This window comes from Aythya ferina (assembly GCF_964211825.1).
Source record: "Aythya ferina genome assembly, chromosome: 20".
Taxonomy (NCBI): domain Eukaryota; kingdom Metazoa; phylum Chordata; class Aves; order Anseriformes; family Anatidae; genus Aythya; species Aythya ferina.
Genome location: NC_140318.1, coordinates 9208674 through 9225549, shown reverse-complemented (window position 1 = coordinate 9225549; position 16876 = coordinate 9208674). Strand labels below are relative to the sequence as shown.

General features: G+C 66.7%; 2 protein-coding genes across 4 annotated transcripts in view; one reads left to right on the top strand and one right to left on the bottom strand.

Annotated features, from left to right (window-relative positions):
- The window catches only part of LOC311421915 (syntaxin-binding protein 1), a 17888-nt gene extending 13732 nt beyond the window's left edge, over window positions 1-4156 (top strand). The window contains exons 17-20 of one of the 2 annotated variants that reach the window (XM_084494360.1): window positions 10-95; window positions 320-474; window positions 1269-1392; window positions 2526-4156. In XM_084494360.1, the coding sequence (XP_084350486.1) occupies window positions 10-95; window positions 320-474; window positions 1269-1378 (351 nt within the window). In that variant the 3' untranslated portion in view covers window positions 1379-1392; window positions 2526-4156. The remainder of the gene's footprint in view (window positions 1-9; window positions 96-319; window positions 475-1268; window positions 1393-2525) is intronic. The other variant, XM_084494361.1, reaches the window with a different exon arrangement.
- AKNA (AT-hook transcription factor) lies at window positions 2655-16876 on the bottom strand. 2 transcript variants are annotated; one of them, XM_084494358.1, is made up of 20 exons: window positions 16803-16876; window positions 13243-13672; window positions 12290-13110; window positions 11833-11907; window positions 11097-11271; window positions 10825-10976; window positions 10668-10727; window positions 10370-10488; window positions 9884-10123; window positions 9633-9806; window positions 9144-9357; window positions 8944-9059; window positions 8340-8786; window positions 7884-8057; window positions 7549-7646; window positions 7294-7413; window positions 7114-7212; window positions 6742-6867; window positions 6506-6650; window positions 2655-5903 (listed from the first exon to the last, which is right to left on the bottom strand). In XM_084494358.1, the coding sequence occupies exons 2-20, from the start codon at window positions 13538-13540 to the stop codon at window positions 5690-5692; spliced, it is 3867 nt and encodes a 1288-aa protein (XP_084350484.1). In that variant the 5' UTR covers window positions 13541-13672; window positions 16803-16876; the 3' UTR covers window positions 2655-5689. The 2 variants fall into 2 exon arrangements, with proteins under 2 accessions (XP_084350484.1, XP_084350485.1); XM_084494359.1 differs by lacking the exon at window positions 16803-16876 and adding an exon at window positions 14365-14487.

The window sequence follows — 16876 nt, the reverse complement described above, 5'->3', positions numbered from 1 at the left end:
GCCCCGCAGGATGCCATCGACGACAAGCTGGACACCAAGCACTACCCCTACATCTCCACCCGCTCCTCCGCCTCCTTCAGCACCACCGCCGTCAGGTGGGTCCCGCGGCACCCAGCCCCTGCCCTCCCCCTCGCGGCCATCCCGTGCCTCAGTTTCCCCACCCCGAACAGAAAACGAGCCGCCCTCGTGGCTGGGAAGCCACCGAGGACATCACCTGCTCTCACAGCAATTTGGGAACTAATTAATTTTTATTTTTATTTTGTAATAAGCTAACTCATTGCTGTCAGAGCCGTCCCTAACCCCTCTCCTCCCTCTCTAGTGCCCGCTACGGCCACTGGCACAAGAACAAGGCCCCCGGCGAGTACCGCAGCGGCCCCCGCCTCATCATCTTCATCCTGGGAGGGGTGAGCATGAACGAGATGCGCTGCGCCTACGAGGTGACGCAAGCCAGCGGCAAGTGGGAAGTGCTAATAGGTGAGTGGGGGCCCAGCCCTGCGCCCCCCGCCCGCTGCTCATCCCACGCTCGCCCCGTGCCGCCGCTGCCGCCAAATCCGGCCTACAGGTGACTGCAGGGCCCCTGTGCCGAGGTGTCCTGCCGGTGTCACCCCCCTGGGGACACAGCGTGACCCCCCAGCCGCCCCTCTCTTTGCCCCCCTCTTCGTCGCCTGGGTGAGTTTTGCTGCGCGAGGTGCAGGAGCTGGGGAGGGGGGGGTGCAGCCGGCGCTGGCCCCGTTGCCCCCAGCGCTGCGTGCTCCTTTGGGGCCGTGCCGCAGGAGGAAGGAAGCGGTGTGCAACCCGGCACGCAGCGGGTGTGCAATAGGGTGTGTGCAACCCCACAGCCTGCGGGCACAGCGGGACACGTGCCGTGCGTGCGCCCTGCCCCGCGCAGCGTGCCCGCCTTCGGCACCCTTCGGTCAGGCAGCGCACGGTGGCAGCGCTGCCTGCTGCCAGCGGGGGCTCCGAGACCCCCTGAGACCCCCCAGGGGAACGCAGCCGGGCCCAGGACAGGCTCGGGCAGCCGGTCGCCATCCCCCTCCTGCCCCCTGACCCGTCGCCGTCCCGCGTCTTGCCCATCTCGTGCCGCGCACCTCTCCGTGCCCACCGTCCTCGCATGCTCGGTGCGGGCGGCGCATCCTTCGTCGTCGTCGTCATCCCCTCCTTCCCAAAATGCGCCCGAGCTGCCGCGGGCTCCCCGGCCGGCGCCGGTGCATGCTGTGTGCCCCCCGGGGCTGTGGCCGGGACGTCAGCCCCGCTCTGTTCTCCTGCAGGTTCTACTCACATTCTCACTCCCACCAAATTTCTCATGGACCTGAGGCACCCCGACTTCAGGGACTCCACTAGGGTATCATTTGAGGATCAGGCTCCAGCAATGGAGTGAGCCAAAGAAACCAAGTAAAGGCAGCCTACTAATGAAAAAAGAAACTCTTCCTCCCCGAAGGGCTTTCTTTGATTCTTCCGTCCTTCCGTTAATTATGATTTCGGTTTGCTTTTCCTTTCGGGTTCCGTTGATGAGAAAATGCTTGCAGTTCCTGGGCTGGAACGCCTCCAGCGCCGCCTCCATCACCCCGCCACCATGGCTCCGGCCCCGCCGGCCCCCTCATGCCATCCGCTCCCCATCGCGTGCTCCGGAGGGGCCGGGACGCGGGGCAGGTCCCACCCGCTCGGGGACAGGTGGAGCGCTGTCCGGGGGGGCTGCGTGTGCGTGGGGCAGCCCCCGCCGCCTGCCCCGGCTCCTCTCGCCGTTGCGGTGTGCTCGGGGGAGAAGAAATTGGGCTGAAATCCTCGGTTCTGTAGGAAATCTTGGTTTTGCTTGGTTCTTCGCGGTGGCGGCGTGGTGGCCTCCCCAGGATGGGGCAGGGCCACGTGCTGTCCCCCCCATGGGGTTCACGGGGACAGAGGTTTCTCCTCCTGCCGCAGCAGCGCTCGGGCACAGGGATGTGGTGCCCAGCATCGCGCCGGCCGCATCCTGCTCCAGGCAGAAGCAGCCCCTGCAACACGGGGGCCAAGCAGGGCGCAGCCAGGCAGGAGCAGGGCTGCCGAAGTCAGGACCCCCTTCACCTCCTCCTCCTCCTCTCTGAACCCTTTTTTCCCCCCCGTCACCCCTTCTGCCCAGGGATGCTCAGTGCTGCGTCCTGCTGACCCCCCCCTTGCGATGCTCCCCCCACCCCGATGCCCCCCGCAGGTGCCCGCTGCAGGATGGGGACAGGAGGGTCCCCATCGTCCCCGTCCCCGCTGCGCCCCCGGCACCTCCCGGCCCCCCCGGCTTCATCCCGCCGCCCTCCAGCTCCATCCATCTCCTCCATCTCTCCTTTGCCTTTCCTTTCCCCGTTTTTTCCTCCCATGGGCGTTCATTTCTGTGCAAGCATTTCCAGTTGCGTGCGCACCCTCCCGCCAGGTAAGGCCTCGCCGGGGGGGGGCCGGGGACCCTTTTTTGGGGGGTTGGGGGGAAGCGGGGCCATCAGCCGGGACGTGGGGGGGACGCACGAAGCTGGCGCTGACGCCCTCGCCCTCTCTGCCCCCCGCAGGGTCCACGCACATCCTCACCCCACAGAAACTGCTGGACACGCTGAAGAAGCTCAATAAAACAGAGGAGGAAAGCAGCAGTTAAAAGGAAACGCCGCCAGCGACCCGACGCCGACTGCACCCCCCCCGCCGGGCACCCGGCCCGGGGCGCGCTCCTGCGCCGAACCGCGTCCCCAAACCCAAACCCAAACCCAAACCCAACCCGACCCCGGCCCGGCCGAGCTTTCTCTCTTGTTCTTGTGTTGAGCCCCCCCCTGCTCCTTCCCCGTCCCCCTCTCAGCGCAGGGAAGGGACCCCAGATGCAAGCGCGTTAGGAGAAGCGCTGTGGTGTGGCCAAAAAAAAAGTACTGATACCCGCACCCTGAGCTGCCGCTGTCTGGGGGGTTCACTTCCCAGTGACCCGCAAACAGCAGCGACAAAAATAACAGGAAAACACCAAAAAAAAAAAAAAAAGAAACCCTCCCTGAAATTTTCCCTCCCCGTTGGGTTCCTGCAGGGACGGACGGACGGGCAGCCGGCCGCCCCTCCTGCCCCATCGCACCCGCGCTGCTGCTGGCGGTGTTTCCTCCCCAGCTCTTTTTGGGGTAGAAGCCCCCCCCTCCCGGTGCCCTTTCCCTTGGATTTGGGGGCAGCTGCCCCCCCAGATGTGCGTGCCAACATCTGGCAGGGGACGGGGGGGGGTGGCTCTGCCCCACGCTACCCCAAATCCCCACGCAAAAAGGGACCAGAACGGTCAAACCCCGCGGACGGGACCCGTTTGCTTGCACGGCCCTTCCCTCCCCGTCAGGCTGCGTACTCCTTCAGCCCACAGATATATATATATATTTTTAACAGGCAGCACACGTACACACACACACACATATATATATATATCCCTGCAGACAAGGAAGCTATGAGGCCCCCGCCCCGCTCGTGTCCCCCCGTGGTGAAGCGTTCCCGAGCGTGCCGTCGCCCCGAGGCCCCGCAGCCCCCCGGGCCCCCCAGCGGACCCTGTGTATATGAATTCTGTGTCTCGTGCAGTTCTTACAGCTTGGTGTATAGTGATTTAACCAAAACTCCTCGGATTTTTTGTTTTTTACGTCCCAGGATTGCCCCCCCTGCCCCGCCACTAGATGCACTGCAATATTTTGGGGTCCTTCGTTTTGTTCTCTTCTGTTCCCTCCCTCTGAAGGCTGTGACCCCTTTTCCTTCCCCGAAATCTCTTTCTTGCCTCGTTGGTGGTTCTCCCCTCTCCTTCCTTTCCCTGTCTGCTCCTTGCCCATAAAGTTAAATATATATTTTTAGGGCAAAGGCTGTATCATTGCACTGATATTTGTTGGTTCCCCCTTGGTCCTCCCGCCCCGTTTGAGTTCCTTCTCAGTTTAGCAACGCGAAAACGCTTCAGGATCCTGTATGTTGGACGTTATTATTATTATTTTTTTTCTGTTACAGTTATTTATATAAAAAATAATTTATCAAAAAGAAAAACTAAAAAAAAAAAAAAATCTAGTCTGTCTTGGAACTTGTTTACCTTGAAGTTACTGGAATCTAAGTGTTTGACGGTGTTGAAGCACAACCATGTATCATCTCTGTATAGCTGTTCTGTACAAGCACTCGAGTGGCTCAATAAACGCGATCTCCATACCCAGTGCAAGGAGGCTGCGCCTGCCGCTTGCTTGGGGGCTGCGGGGCGGGGGGAGGCAGGGTTTGGGGTCTGCCCCCCAAAAAAAAACAGCCCCGGGGTGAGGCGAAGCAGTGACCCCGAAGGCAGCGTCCCCGAGAGAGAGCTTAAAAACAAGAGGGGAAACCAGAAGGCAAAACAACGGCGTTTATTTCATTAAAAAATAGGCAATTATCTTAGTACAAAATACCGTCTGAGTGGCTCTGGGGGGTATCACAAAATAGGAAATGTGGGGAAATAAAACGTCTTTGCTCCTTGCCGCTGCGTTTCAGGCTCTGAAGCGGGGCTGGGGGCATCCCCCCCGCCTGGAGGCGATGCCAGCAGAGCCCAAACTCGGCCCTGTGGGGTGGCCCCGTGACGGGACAGGGGTTTGGTGGCTTTGCAAGCCCTCGGGGAGGCTCCGACCTGAGTAAAGTCGCCTTGGGCATGAGCAATCCCCCCAAAATGGGTCTTTGTATGAGGAAGTTCAGCAATAAATAAGCTCGAGGCGGGCACTTCAGGTAGGTCCTACACAAACATAGTGGTACTGAGCGGGGGGGGCGGATTTTGGCTGTCCCCAACCTGGGGACAGGACCTCGTTGAGGCCCTCGTGCCAGTGCACAAGGTGTCTGATCTCACCCATTTTGCTAAAAAAAAAAAAAAGGGTGTTTTATAAAACCACCCTGGGAGTGCCTCGGGGCCGCATCCTGCCCGTGCCTGGGTCTCCCCGGGCACGTTTCCCTCCACTTTCCCTGGAAATCCCAAGGGAAACACCAAATCCCTTCATTTTCTGCCTAGGCACAGGCAGCCCCGTGCAGGGCCGGACCCCAGAGCCCCCCCCAGCACCCCCATCCCACCAGGAGCCCGCTCAGGGGCCGCTTCAGAGCGGCAGCAATAAATTATGGGAAAAAAACCTCGAATGCCCTCAAAATCCTGCTGGAAATTAAAAAGGAACCGCAGACACGTACCTACAAATAGCTGCCTACACACAGAGCTGCTGTACAGCCCCACGGAGCCCCACGGAGCAGGGGCTTTGCCGGGCAGGGCTCGGGGCAGAGCAGAAAGCACAGGGCATTAGGGCCGAGCTGTGGGGCTGAGCCCCAGGAGGGTGCCCAACGGGGCTGGAATGCAGGGACAGTACCTAAAAACCCCAGGTTTGGACCCAAAAGAGAGGCTCGCGACGCAGCAGGGTGGGGGTTAAGTGCGGGCGCTGCTGGGGCGAGGTCTGGGGGCAGCTGGTGAGGGGCAACGTACCCAAAACAAAAAACAACCCTAAAAACAGCTGGAATGGTCAAAGCAGCGACGTGGCTGCAAAAAAAAAAGTCTAATTCTGCACGGGCGTGGCAGAGGGGCAAACACAGCTGCAAATGGGGCCTGTGTTATGGTAGGGCCTACACAAAGCCTGAGCTCCGCCACGGGGTGCCCTGGACACGTCCCCCGGGGGGGCTGTGCCCTCGTGGCCAGCCTTCCTCATCATCCTCCTCCTCCTCCTCGTCTTCCTCGCCCGGAGACGGGCCGGGGGGGCCCTCAGAAGAGGCAGGACCCCCGCAGGCCCCGTGCCCTGCTGAGCTCGGAGGCCAGCGAGCGGCCCAGCCTCTTGGTGGTGATCCTGGCGCGCTGAGCGGCATCCACGGCGCGGCACAGGGAGCGCTGCAGCTCCTCCAGGTCCGCCAGGGGCAGCCCCAGGGGGGGGCGCGGCGGGGGGGCCGCGGCTGAGGTAGGTACGGGCGGGGAGCAGTACCTGGGGGGAGGAGGAAGAAGACGAGAAGAAGGAGAAGAAGGAGAAGGAGAAGAAGAAGGAGAAGAAGAGAAGAAGAAGATGAAGAAGAGAAGAAGAAGAGAAGAGGAGAAGAAGAGAAGAAGAAAAGAAGAAAAGAATAAGAGAAAAGAAGAAGAAGAAGAAGAAGAAGAAGAGAAGGAGAAGAAGAAGAGAAGAAGAAAAGAGAAGAAGAAAAGAAGACAAAAAGAAAAGAAGAAAAGAAGAAAAGACGACAAAACGAAGAAAAGAAGACGAAAAGAAGACGGTGATGATGAAGACAAAGACGAAGAAGAAGAAGAAGGAGAAGAAGAAGGGGTCATCGCATGGGGACATCTCACAGCTTTGCACCCCCCCAGTCTGCTCCCCCCCCATTATTTTTTTCTTAAATCCCCCCAAATCTCACCCATCTGCCCCCCCCAACACCTCAGCCCCCCCCCCAAAAGAGCTGGGACCCCGCTCCCACAGCCCAGCCCGGTGCCTGGGGTCTGTGGCCACGCCAGGGAGCGTGGGGCAGCCCTGGGGTGTTCGTGGCCCCGCTGGGACAATCCGGCCTCCCCCCCCTCCCCAGTGCAGAGCATCCTTACAGCAGGGGGGGCGCGTAAGGCACGAGGGGCACGGGGGCGAGGTATCCAACGGGGGGGCCGCCCGCCAGGTACCACAGTCCTGGCTGCTCCGGTGGCTCGGCTCGGGGACGGGAGCCCGGTGAGGACGCGGCGTCGGTGCCAAGCTCTGCGGTGGGGAGGAAGGCGCTGGGGTTAACGGAGGGGGTGTCCCCTGTCCCTGTCACCCCCCTGGAGCCAGGCCAGCCCCTGCCACGCACCGTGAGCGGCTCCGTCCCTGCTGCTCGGTGTGGGGCCAGCCCGGGGTGCCCGGCACGTGGGGCAGCGCCGTGTCCTGGGGGTGCTCTGCTGGGGCTGCCGCACGGCGTCACCCGTCGTGGATCCGGCTGCAGGGAGAGGGAGGAAACGTCCAGAAAATAGCGTGGGGAAGGCACGAGGCATGTGGGGAAGGGCACAGCACAGAGCGTGGCGGGCACCAAAGCCGTCTCCCCGCAGGAACCCACGGCTCTGCCATCGGGTCTGGCCAAGGGACAGCGTGGAGAGCCCCAGCTCCCTGTGCATTAAGTAATTAATGCCTGAAGTCATTAATTAACAGGCTTGAGAAGCAGCCAGAAGGGGTCAGGGATGCTCACCTGGTGCCGTCCTGCTCCCGCGGCACTGGGGGCACCCCGGGGTGCTCGGCTCTCCTCGGGGTGCCGGGGTGGTGGGCGGTGGCACCCGGTACCGCGTCCCTGCAAGTCCCGGTGTCAGCAGGGCCAGGGGAGGGCAGCCCCCATCACCCGCCCTGTGGGGTCAGCCTGCCCCGCACCCACCTGTGTACTGTCCCCGCACCGTCCCCGTGCCCGGGGGGCTCCGAGAGCGCTTCTGTGCGGCCGGGGTGCCCTGGGGCCACCTGTCCCCGTGCCCAGCCAGCGAGTGGCCCGACTCCGAGCCTGCAGGGAAGGATTTGGGGCTGGGCTCAGGATCTGGCCATGGGCTGTGCCGGGTCCCATGGGGTCACTGGGACATGCCCGGTCCCCCTAGTCCCCCCCAGCCAGCAGCCCCTCTCCACCACAGTCCCCACTCACTGAGGTCCAGCTCGGTCCTGTCCCGTGGCAGCGATGCTGACCTGCCCCTTGTCACAGCGGCGGGGGCCACCCTGCCCCGTGCCGGGGGGCTGGGCTCCCTGCAGAGGGCACAAAGCCATCAGCACCCAGCTGGGCCCACAGCAGGGCTGGTGGCACCGCAATGCCACCATGGTGCTGCTGAGAGGGGGGCACCTCCGAGGGACCCCACCCCGCTCACGGCATCCCTGGGGACCCCCGGGTGTCCACCCGCGGCCAGGCTGCTGTCCCCTCCCGAGGTCCCGCTTGGGTTCCCGCTGTCGTTCTGGGGTAAAGCTGGGCTCTGCCGTGCCACCTACCCCATGGGTGCTGTGTCCTGGGGGGACGAGGGGCCGCTCGCTGCCGGCTGCCTCCTGGCCTGGGTGCCCCGCGGGGGGGCTTTGCCCTCAGGGTAGCTGCGGGAGCGGCGCAGGCTCTCCTCCAGCCTCCGCCGCAGCCGCCACACCTCGTCCTGCAGCGCCCGGATGGCCTGGCTGCAGGGGGGACAGGCAGAGTGAGGGGGGGGCGACAGCCCCAGGACCAGCCCCAGCCCCACAACCCGTCCCCATAACCACCATAGGAAGCATCCCATGCCCCCTCCAAACCAGCGCGAGGCATTTTGGGGCTGCTGTGCCCGCAGAGCTGAGCCAGCCCATGCGTGCCACGAGTTTGCCCTGCCCAGGGGCTGCTCTCCCAAACCCAGCTCCCCCCCAAAAAAAACAACCAACCCGAGGAATAAACTCAGGGACCCCCTTCCCGTTCCCACCCCGACTCACTCGCGCTCCACGCGGGAGCCCAGCAGGTCGCAGGGAGCCGGGGCAGGGGACGGCGAGGCGGTGCCCCCCCCGGGCAGGGGGCTGCAGGCGCTGGCGCAGCTCCTGCCCCCCCCCTCCGAGTCGCTGTGAGCTGGGGAGCGGGCAGGAGGCGGTGAAGGTGGCGGTGGGGGGCACGGGGCAGTGCTGGGGGCTGGCCGCTCACCGCCGGCACCGTGGGGTCCCAGCTCGCTGCCCGGGCTCTCGGCCCAGAGCCGGGGGGAGCTGCTGTGCGAGGCGGGGCTGGGGGGCAGGCTGGGCCCCCCAACACCGCCCCGGGGGGGAAGGTGCCCGGGGGACGGGTAGGTGCCCAACAGCTTCTTCTCGGGGGGCAGCGGCTGCGCATCCTTCTGCTGCGTTGGACGGAGGGGCGCGGGGATGGGGGCGGGTGGTCCCAGCGAGCCTGGCGTCCTGGGGAGGGACAGGGCATGGAGACAGCCCCCCACATCCCACCCACGCCCCAAACCGCCCCCAACACCCCATTTCCCTGCTCCCCTCCGCCTCTCTCCCCCCACTCGTGCCCCAAATCCCCCTCGGAGGGCGCAAGCAGCCGGCGCCAGGGCCGTACCCGGTGCCCAGGGGGCGATGCTCGGGGGTGCGCACCAGCGGGGACACCCGGCTGGCCTCCGAGCCCACGAAGCCGCTGTCCGTCTCCGGCGACACCATGCGCTGCTCCTGCAACAACTGCGAGCAGGACGGGTGCCCTGCACCCCTGGGAGACCCCGGCAGGGTGACGGCCAGCGGGGACCCACCGCCCCCAGCGCTCACCTGGCGGCAGGGCTTGAGGGGTCGGCGCTGGGTGGCAGCGCTGCCCGCCCCGATGCTGTGCCGGGATGGGAGCATCCGCGGTGGCAGGGGATCGGGGAGCACCGGTGGTGGCGGCCGGGGGGCAGCTGGGGGCTCCTGGTGGTGGCCACGGGTCCCCTCCGGCCGCAGGGGGTCCCTGTGGGGCAGCGGCACGGCTCTCCTCTGCGGGGGGGGGCTGTGGGGAGAGGGCAGAGGGTGAGGAGTGGGGCCAAGCAGCCAGGTGCCCCATTAACCCCGAAGCCCATCAGGGTGAGGACCGCGTGAGGCAGGCGGTCTCCAAAGGGCTTCAATCCCCGTGTGCCGGCACACCACGCACACGATGCCCGATGTCTCCTAAAACACCCTCCAGCTACACGGGGAGCCCGGGCAGCCGGCTTGCTTCGAGACACAACCCTCCCCAAGCCGTCCCGCTCGCCCTGAATGGGGTCTCCATGCGCCCACAGCACTTACGAGGGGGAGGTCTCGAGGTCGGTGCCCTCCTCCAGTGACCGTGCCCTGCAGGGGACCTGCCCGGGGCCACCGTCCCCTGCCGCAGGGCCATCCGCCTCCTCCAGGGAGCCGCTGCCCGCCAGGCTCAGGTGTTCCAGGCTCAGCGATGCCGGCAAGGACTTGAAGTGCTGGTACCTGCGAGGTGCAGGCAGGAGTGGGTGGGTTTGGGGTGCCGGGAGCTGCCCCCCTAAACCCCCATGAGGGGCACTTACTGCTCCAGCAGGTCCCCGAAGTCCTCCTCCGCTCGGTGCTGCTTGTGCCAGAGGGGCCGGGGCAGCCCCCCTGCCACCACCTCGCCGTCCCCCGATGTCCCCTGGGTGCTGGGGGGTCCCTCGGTGACCGCTGGGCTCAGCTGGGGGCGCGGGGAGCCCGGGGGGCGTGCTGCTCGCTCCAGCCGCTCCTTCAGCTCCTCCAGGCGCATCCCCAGGCAGAATATTTCCCCTTCCACCGCGCTGAAAAGACAGCGCCCTCAGTACCCGAGGGACACCCAGCCCGGGGGGGCTGCTCCTGCCAAGGGCCTGGAGCAGTGGGGTTGGGGTCGCTGCTGGCTGGGACGGGGCAGCTCACCGGCACCCCCAGCAAACGGCACAGCCAGAACCAGCAGGAGCCCAGCAAAGCGCTCCCAGCCCACAGCCAGGGGCCAATTGAGCAGCACAACCCCAGGAACCCCCCCGCGTGCCCCCTGCCGAACTGCTCACCGCTCCGGGTCGAAGTCCCCCGAGGCTGCGGGGTGCTGCTGCTGCTGCCCGTGCTCCTCCCGTGCCCGCAGGTACGCCCGCTCCAGCGCGTCCTGCGCCACCTTCAGCCGCCGGAACCGCTGCAGCACAAGGGCAGCCTGAGAGCTCGGCCCCACACAGCCCCAAAATCACCCTCGGAGCTGGGGCTGCACCCTGCCTCTCCCGGAATGGGGACGGAGCCCCCCAGGCACAGCAGGGGGGTTAAAAGCGAGGGGCTCCACCAGCCTGGGGAACCCGTGCGGCCCTAGGAAGGACGCACCTGGAGCTGCTCCTGCGGCACCGCGCTCCCTGCATGGAGCCAGCTCTCGAAGGACTCCACCTGGTTTGGGGAGAAGGGGCTGAGCCGGGGTACGAGCCCGCTCCATGCTGCGGGAGTCAGGGGCGTCCTCCCCACCCCACGGCCACCCGGGACTTGCCTGTGCCTGAAGCTTGCGGGTTTGCCCCGCCAGCGTCTGCGTGAGCTGCGGCCCCAGGCACCGGCACTGCCCCACGCATGTGGGGCAGCCCCCCGAGGAGGAAAAGGGGGAGCAGGGCCGCTGAGACATCCCCCATTCAGCCGGTGCCAGATCTGCAACAAGCACAAGGTGATGCTGGGGGGACCCCCCCAGCGCTGCTTCCCCCGCTACAGGGCAAGCCGTGGACCCCGATGGGTTTGGGTGGTGCCCGACCCTCACAGCGCTCAACCCACCTCCATCCATCGAGAGTGGTGGGGTCGGGGCCGGGTTTGGGTTCGGGTTTGGGGCCGTGCTGATGGTGGCCGTGCTGGCCCGCGGGATGCTGAAGGCCATCACCCTGCAGCCGCTGCCCAGGGTGCCGGCGTGGGCGCTGCGGCTGGCGCGCGGCGGGTCGGCGTAAAGGCTCACCTGCACCGGGACAGACAGCTCGGGCACCCCGGGGACAGCACCCCAAACCCCACACCCCGACGCGAAGGCACCACGGGGACTGCACCCGGATTTTGAGGCACGGAGCCCCTCTGGGTGAGAGCCTGGCAGCGCAGCGTCGCACCCATGGGTGCCCCCCGGATCCCTGCGGCACCCTGAGCACCGCCGGGTGCCCTGCGTCAGCGCAGGAGGGCACGGGGACACCCCCGGCCCCGCGGGTGCTCCTCGCCATTTTGGTGCCCTGCAGCAGTCTCCCCGGCCATTTTGGGGAGGTTTCGGCACCGCCCCGGCGCAGGGAGGAAGGGTGACTCGCTGCGGTGACAGCGCTGTCACCGGCCCCACTGCCACCCTTCCTCAACCACAGCTCTGTCGGGAGGAAGAGCGCGGTTGGGGAGGAAGGCACAGGGCCCACAGGGGAGGTGCTGCGCAGCTGCACTGCTGCCACCGCCGTGTGTCCCCTCCAGCAGTGCCACCACCACCACATGTCCCCTCGGGCAGTGCCACCACCACCTCCTGTCCCCTCAGGTCCCACCCGGCACCCACCTTGGCGCCCAGCCGCAGCTGGTCGATGGTGTTTTCAGCCTCGGCGTACTTGGTCAGCAGCTTGTGGTAGTCCTCCTGCAGGGTCGGGGGGGGGGGACACATCCCCGTGTCATGGGGACAGCCACCGGGGTGGGGTGGCAGGAGGCAGCCCGGCGCAGGGGGGACAAGGGGCCCTGGAGGTGGCCCTGGATCCCTTGTCAGGGGGACAGGAGCCTCCCTCTCCTCCCACGGGACAGGAGGGCACCGGGGGGGCGGACACAAGCAGATGGGGGGGACACGAGCAGCCCTGGCTCCAGTCCTGGAGCTGCTGGGTCCTCACGGGATGGGGAAGGGGTGACCAGACCCAACACTCCCACCCCGCAGGTCCCCAGAGGGGCGACACCGCTCTGCTCGCACCCCGAGGCCCCCCCGCAGCCCCTCCCAGTACAGCCCCCGAACTGGGAGCACTGGGCCTCACCTGCAGCTGCTGCACCAGCGCCGTGGCCTGCCGGGGGGACCTGAGCTCCTGCGGCACGCCGGGGGGCGCGGGGGGCTGCGTCGGGGCCCCCTCCCCGCTGCTCAGCAGCACCTCCCGCACGATTTCGGCGGGGGATTTGGGGACGAGGGGGCCGCCCGGGGTCCTGGCGCGGGCGGGCAGGGCTCTGCTGGGCGGCGGGCGGTAGCTCTGGTCGAACTTCACCCGCGCCTCCACCTTGGAGAGGTCGGGCAGGGGGTGGTTGAGCTGCCCCCGGCCGTACCGGCAGCCTTCGGGGGTCTCCTTCGGCTTTTTGGCACCGCCGTGCCGCCGGGGGCTCAGGGACCGCGACAGCCGGCCGGGCTCGGGCACTCGGGGCCTCTGGTGAGGGGTCTGGGGGCTCCCCAAAGGCTTGGGGCCGGGCTCAGCCCTGCTGCCGGTGGGGTTTTGGGGTGCTGAGCGGCTCTGGCTGGGGCCCCAGCCCTGCCCGCGGCTCCCATGGGTGGCCCCGGCCCGGCCCCAGCCCCGGCGGCGTCTTGGGGGGGTGGCGGGGCCGGGGCTGGTGTCCGAAGGCCCCGAGGTGTCCCCGCCATCCGTGGTGACAGCCGGGGCTTTGTGGAGGGGCCCTGCCTTGGGGTGCAGCTCCCCATCGCTCTCTGCCCCCCAGGGCCCCTCCAGCCGCTCCTCCTCCATGGAGCTGCCCCGCTCCTCATCCTCCTCCTCCCCTTCCTCCTCCTCCTCCTCCTCCTCCTCCTCGGTCAGGTCCTGCCGTGGGTGCCAGCGAGCCGGCTCCACTGGGGACCCCTCCAGGTCCTCACCATCACCTGCAAAGCGCCACTGCCACCAGCCAGCCCACACCGTCCCCGGCCCCCCTGGCTGCCCAGGGCGAGCTCCTGGTGTCCGGGGACAGCCGGGTCCCCCCCACGAGGGTTTTGGGGCAGCGGGAGAGGACTCACCCGACGGGGGGCTCCCGGCATCCTCCCGGCCCCACTCCTCCGAGCCCGAGTCCTGCAGGTCGCTGTGGTCCATGCTGCCAGCGGCTGCCTCCCCAAAATGCGAGCTCCCCGGCCGGCTGGTGACAGCCACCAGCCCGTCCTCCCCCAGGCCGATGACACCGTTCTCGTCCATGTGTCTCCCGAAGTCTTCCTCCTCCTCCTCTTCCTCCTCCTCCTCCTCCTCCCAGTGTTTCAGCTCCTCGCAGCCGGTGCCCAGGTCCGTCCGTGTCCAGCGCAGCCACGGCGCTGAGCTGGCCATGGCGGGCAGGGCACGTTGTGCCACGCTGCCCCTTGTCACTTGTGCCGCTTCATGGCAGGGTGGCAGCCGGGGGCTGGGGAACCTCCTCGCGGCGAATGTAGGTCAGAGCGCGGCGCTCAGCCCCGCAGCACCCTGGAGGGAGACAGGGAGGGAGGCTGAGCAGGACACAGCGGGCTCTGTTCGACGCGTCCCCTCCTCCCCGCACGGAGATGTCACCCCCTGACGGGGCTTTCCCTGTCCCCAGGGGCAGGGGACATCCCCGCACCCGGGGTGTGCGCACCACATCCCAAGGGAAGGAACACACTGGGGGGGCTCCTGTGCTGCCCCCACCCCATCACCTCCTTCCCGTGCTGCCACCCCCGGCCCCCCCAGGACCCCCAACCTCTCCATGAGCCCCCGCTGTGCTCTGATCCACCCGAAATGGCCACGAGCCCGTGGCAGCGAGGTCCCGGCTGGGGCTGGGGGCGAGGAGCAGCGTGGGGGGAGCGGGGCTGGGAAGGGGGGACCCAAATCCTGCCTCGCCGAGGCCCCGCGCGCTCGCTCCGCCGGGGCCCTAAAGCAGGATGTGCCCTCCGTGTTCTGGTGTTCCCATAGCAGCACCGGGGACAAAACCTGGCCGTGGGGGTGGGACGAGGCTCTGCGGGGGTTTACAGCAGCTGGAACGGAGCCCCCAGCCCCGGGAGCAGCCCAAATCCTAAGGGGAGGTGGGACCCGAGCCCCCCGCTGCGGGGTTGGGGGCGCACGGTCGGGGCTGGGCGCGAAGCGGGAAGGCACGGAGCGCAAATCGGGGTGGGGGCTCGCAGCCCACCCCCCCCGGCACCCACCCCAGCGGGTCCCCATCACCGTGAGCTCCCCGTGGCGGCGGCCCCCCGGCACCCAGAGCCCCGCAGCGTGTCGGAAACGTGCAGGGAGCTTCCTGCGGGCCCACACAGCCGCCCTCAGCCCAGCAGGCTGCGCGCGCCGGGGCCCAGCCCCGCACCGCCTCCGCCGGCACGGCCAGGGGGAGAGAAATCTCTGCCGGCAATTAATCCGGATTAATTAGCGCAGGCAGCGGCACAGCCCTGTCCCCCATCCCCTCCTTGTCTCACCCTTTTGGCCTGGGGGTCCCAGCCCCACAGCTCCACCCCATGGGGTCTGGGGCACTTGGGACGGCCCCAGGGGGGACACGGAGGGGCAGGGAGGATTTAGGGTCTCCGAGCTCCTCTACACTTCTCCCTAGGTCCTTGTCCCAAATGTAAGCTTTCAAGTGGGATTAAAACCCCGCGCACACACACACTCGGGATTGTTTTCGTTTGCTTTGTGGGTTTCTGGCCGGGCTCTTCTGTGCTAGCGAATCATTTAAAGGGAAGTTAAAGGAAAAAAAAAAAAACAAAACAAAAAAGGGTTTCTCTCTCCCCATCACGCTGCCTGGTGTTGGGCTTTCTGGGAAGGTGCTGAACGTGGCTGAACTCAGCCATAAACCCAAACCTGCAGCCGGGGGCAGTGCAGGGGGGGGGGATGCTGCCAGGGAAGGGGGGCAGGCGATGAACGCGGGTACCAAGAGGAGCTGCAGCTCTGCAGGGCCCAGAAATCAGCACCTGGGGGTCGGCAGCCCCAAAAGGCGGAGGGGGCCGATGTAACCCCCTGCACCCCAACACTTCAGCACCCACCCAGGGCACCCCACAGGGCTCTGGGGGTCCCCGTTCCCCCCTCGGGGTGCTGCTGGAGCGCTCCTGCAGGGCTCGAGGCCACTTTTCTTTCGCCGTGCCAGGAATTGGGCCAGGAGCCGCCTTTGGAAACGTCCCAGCCCAGAGAGGGGCCGGAGCCAAAAGTGCTCTTGAGGCACATTGAGAAGATGCAGAGCCCGCAGCATCCCCGCGTCCCCCCCGGGGAACAGCCTCCGGGCGAGGAGAGCTCGGGGAAAATAAAAGTCCAAAGGAAAAAGCCTCGTGTGGCCTCCCCAAGAAGGTTGTAGGGCCCTCAGGGAGGATTTGGGGTGCCCATACAGCTCGGAGGGGGCTGGCAGAGCTCTGCCTGGCTTTGGGGTGACCGCGTCGGTGCTGGGCAGCAGCGGCTGCACAGAAACAGCATCCAGGCACCTACAGCAGGATTTATGCGGGGGATTTGCAGCGCTGGGGCTGGGGGGGATCAGGGGCTTTCCCCCAGCAGATGCACCCCGCAGCGGGGTCGGTCACCAACAAGCTGCCACCCCCAGGGCACCCGCAGCACCCTCCCTGTCCCAAATGTCCCCCCCGGGGCCACGTTAAGTAGCTCCAATAGCAGCCAGGAGCTTGCGCAAGGTCTGCTCTGCGCGCTGCTAATTACCCAGTAACGGGGCTGGATTAATTACCCCCCTGCCAGCCAGGACGCGCCCCGGCTCCCGCTTGGGTACGGTGCCAGCCGGGGGGGGGCAACGCTGCTGTCCCTGTGGGTTGTGGGGTCGGGGGGGGCACAGAGACCCCATCCCCATCCCTGCAGCGGAGGTGATGTCCCCTGATCGATGAGGGACATCGGTCCCTACGGGTTTCTCGGTGGGGCCGTGCCGAAGGGCGCAGCAGGAGGGTGAGCGGCTCGGGGGGACCCCACAGCAGCGGGGACGTGTCCTGTCCGCAAAGCTCCACAGCCTGACCCCGAGGATGCCCCAGCGGTGCCGGACCTGCACCCTGCACACCCCAAGCGGAAAGCCGGGCACCTGGGCAGCCCGCCTGGACCTCCAAAAGCATGAGTTTGTCCAAAATCATAGCTTTTGGACCAAAAAGCACCGACAGTGCCCAGCGGGCACACATGGACATCAGATCCCTTTTGGGGTAGGAGCGGGGGCGATGCCCGCCGGCCCCGTCCCAGCCTCCTGCAGCAGCAGCGGGGTTTTGGGGTCCCTGCTCTCACCCGAAGCCTCTTTTTGGGGTTCGGGCAGGCCCACAGCACCCCCCCGGCCCCAACCCGGCAGGGGGTAACCCCCTGCTTACAGGGCTTTTTTTCTGAAATCCCCCCGAGTTTTTTGTGAGCCTGAAGGAGGGGCGAGGACGGGACCCGCTCCTTACCGTGGGGACAGCGAGCCCAAAGCACGACCCCCGGCGACCCCAAACCCTGCGGGTGGCCGAATCCCAGCCCTATAGGGCCGGGCGAGCACCCCCACCCCCACCCCCATCCCCATCCCCACACCCCCCCATAAAGCGACCCGTGGGGGGGGGACCCCACAGGGCTGTGACCAGCACCGGGCCCCCCCCAGCCGCACCCCCGGCCCCAATTCCCTCCCCCCCCCCCCCCGGTGCCCCCCCCTCACCTGCAGGGCGGGGCCCGGCGCCCCCCGCCCCCCCCCCGCCGCCTCCGGCCCGGCCCGGCCCGGACAAAGCGCGG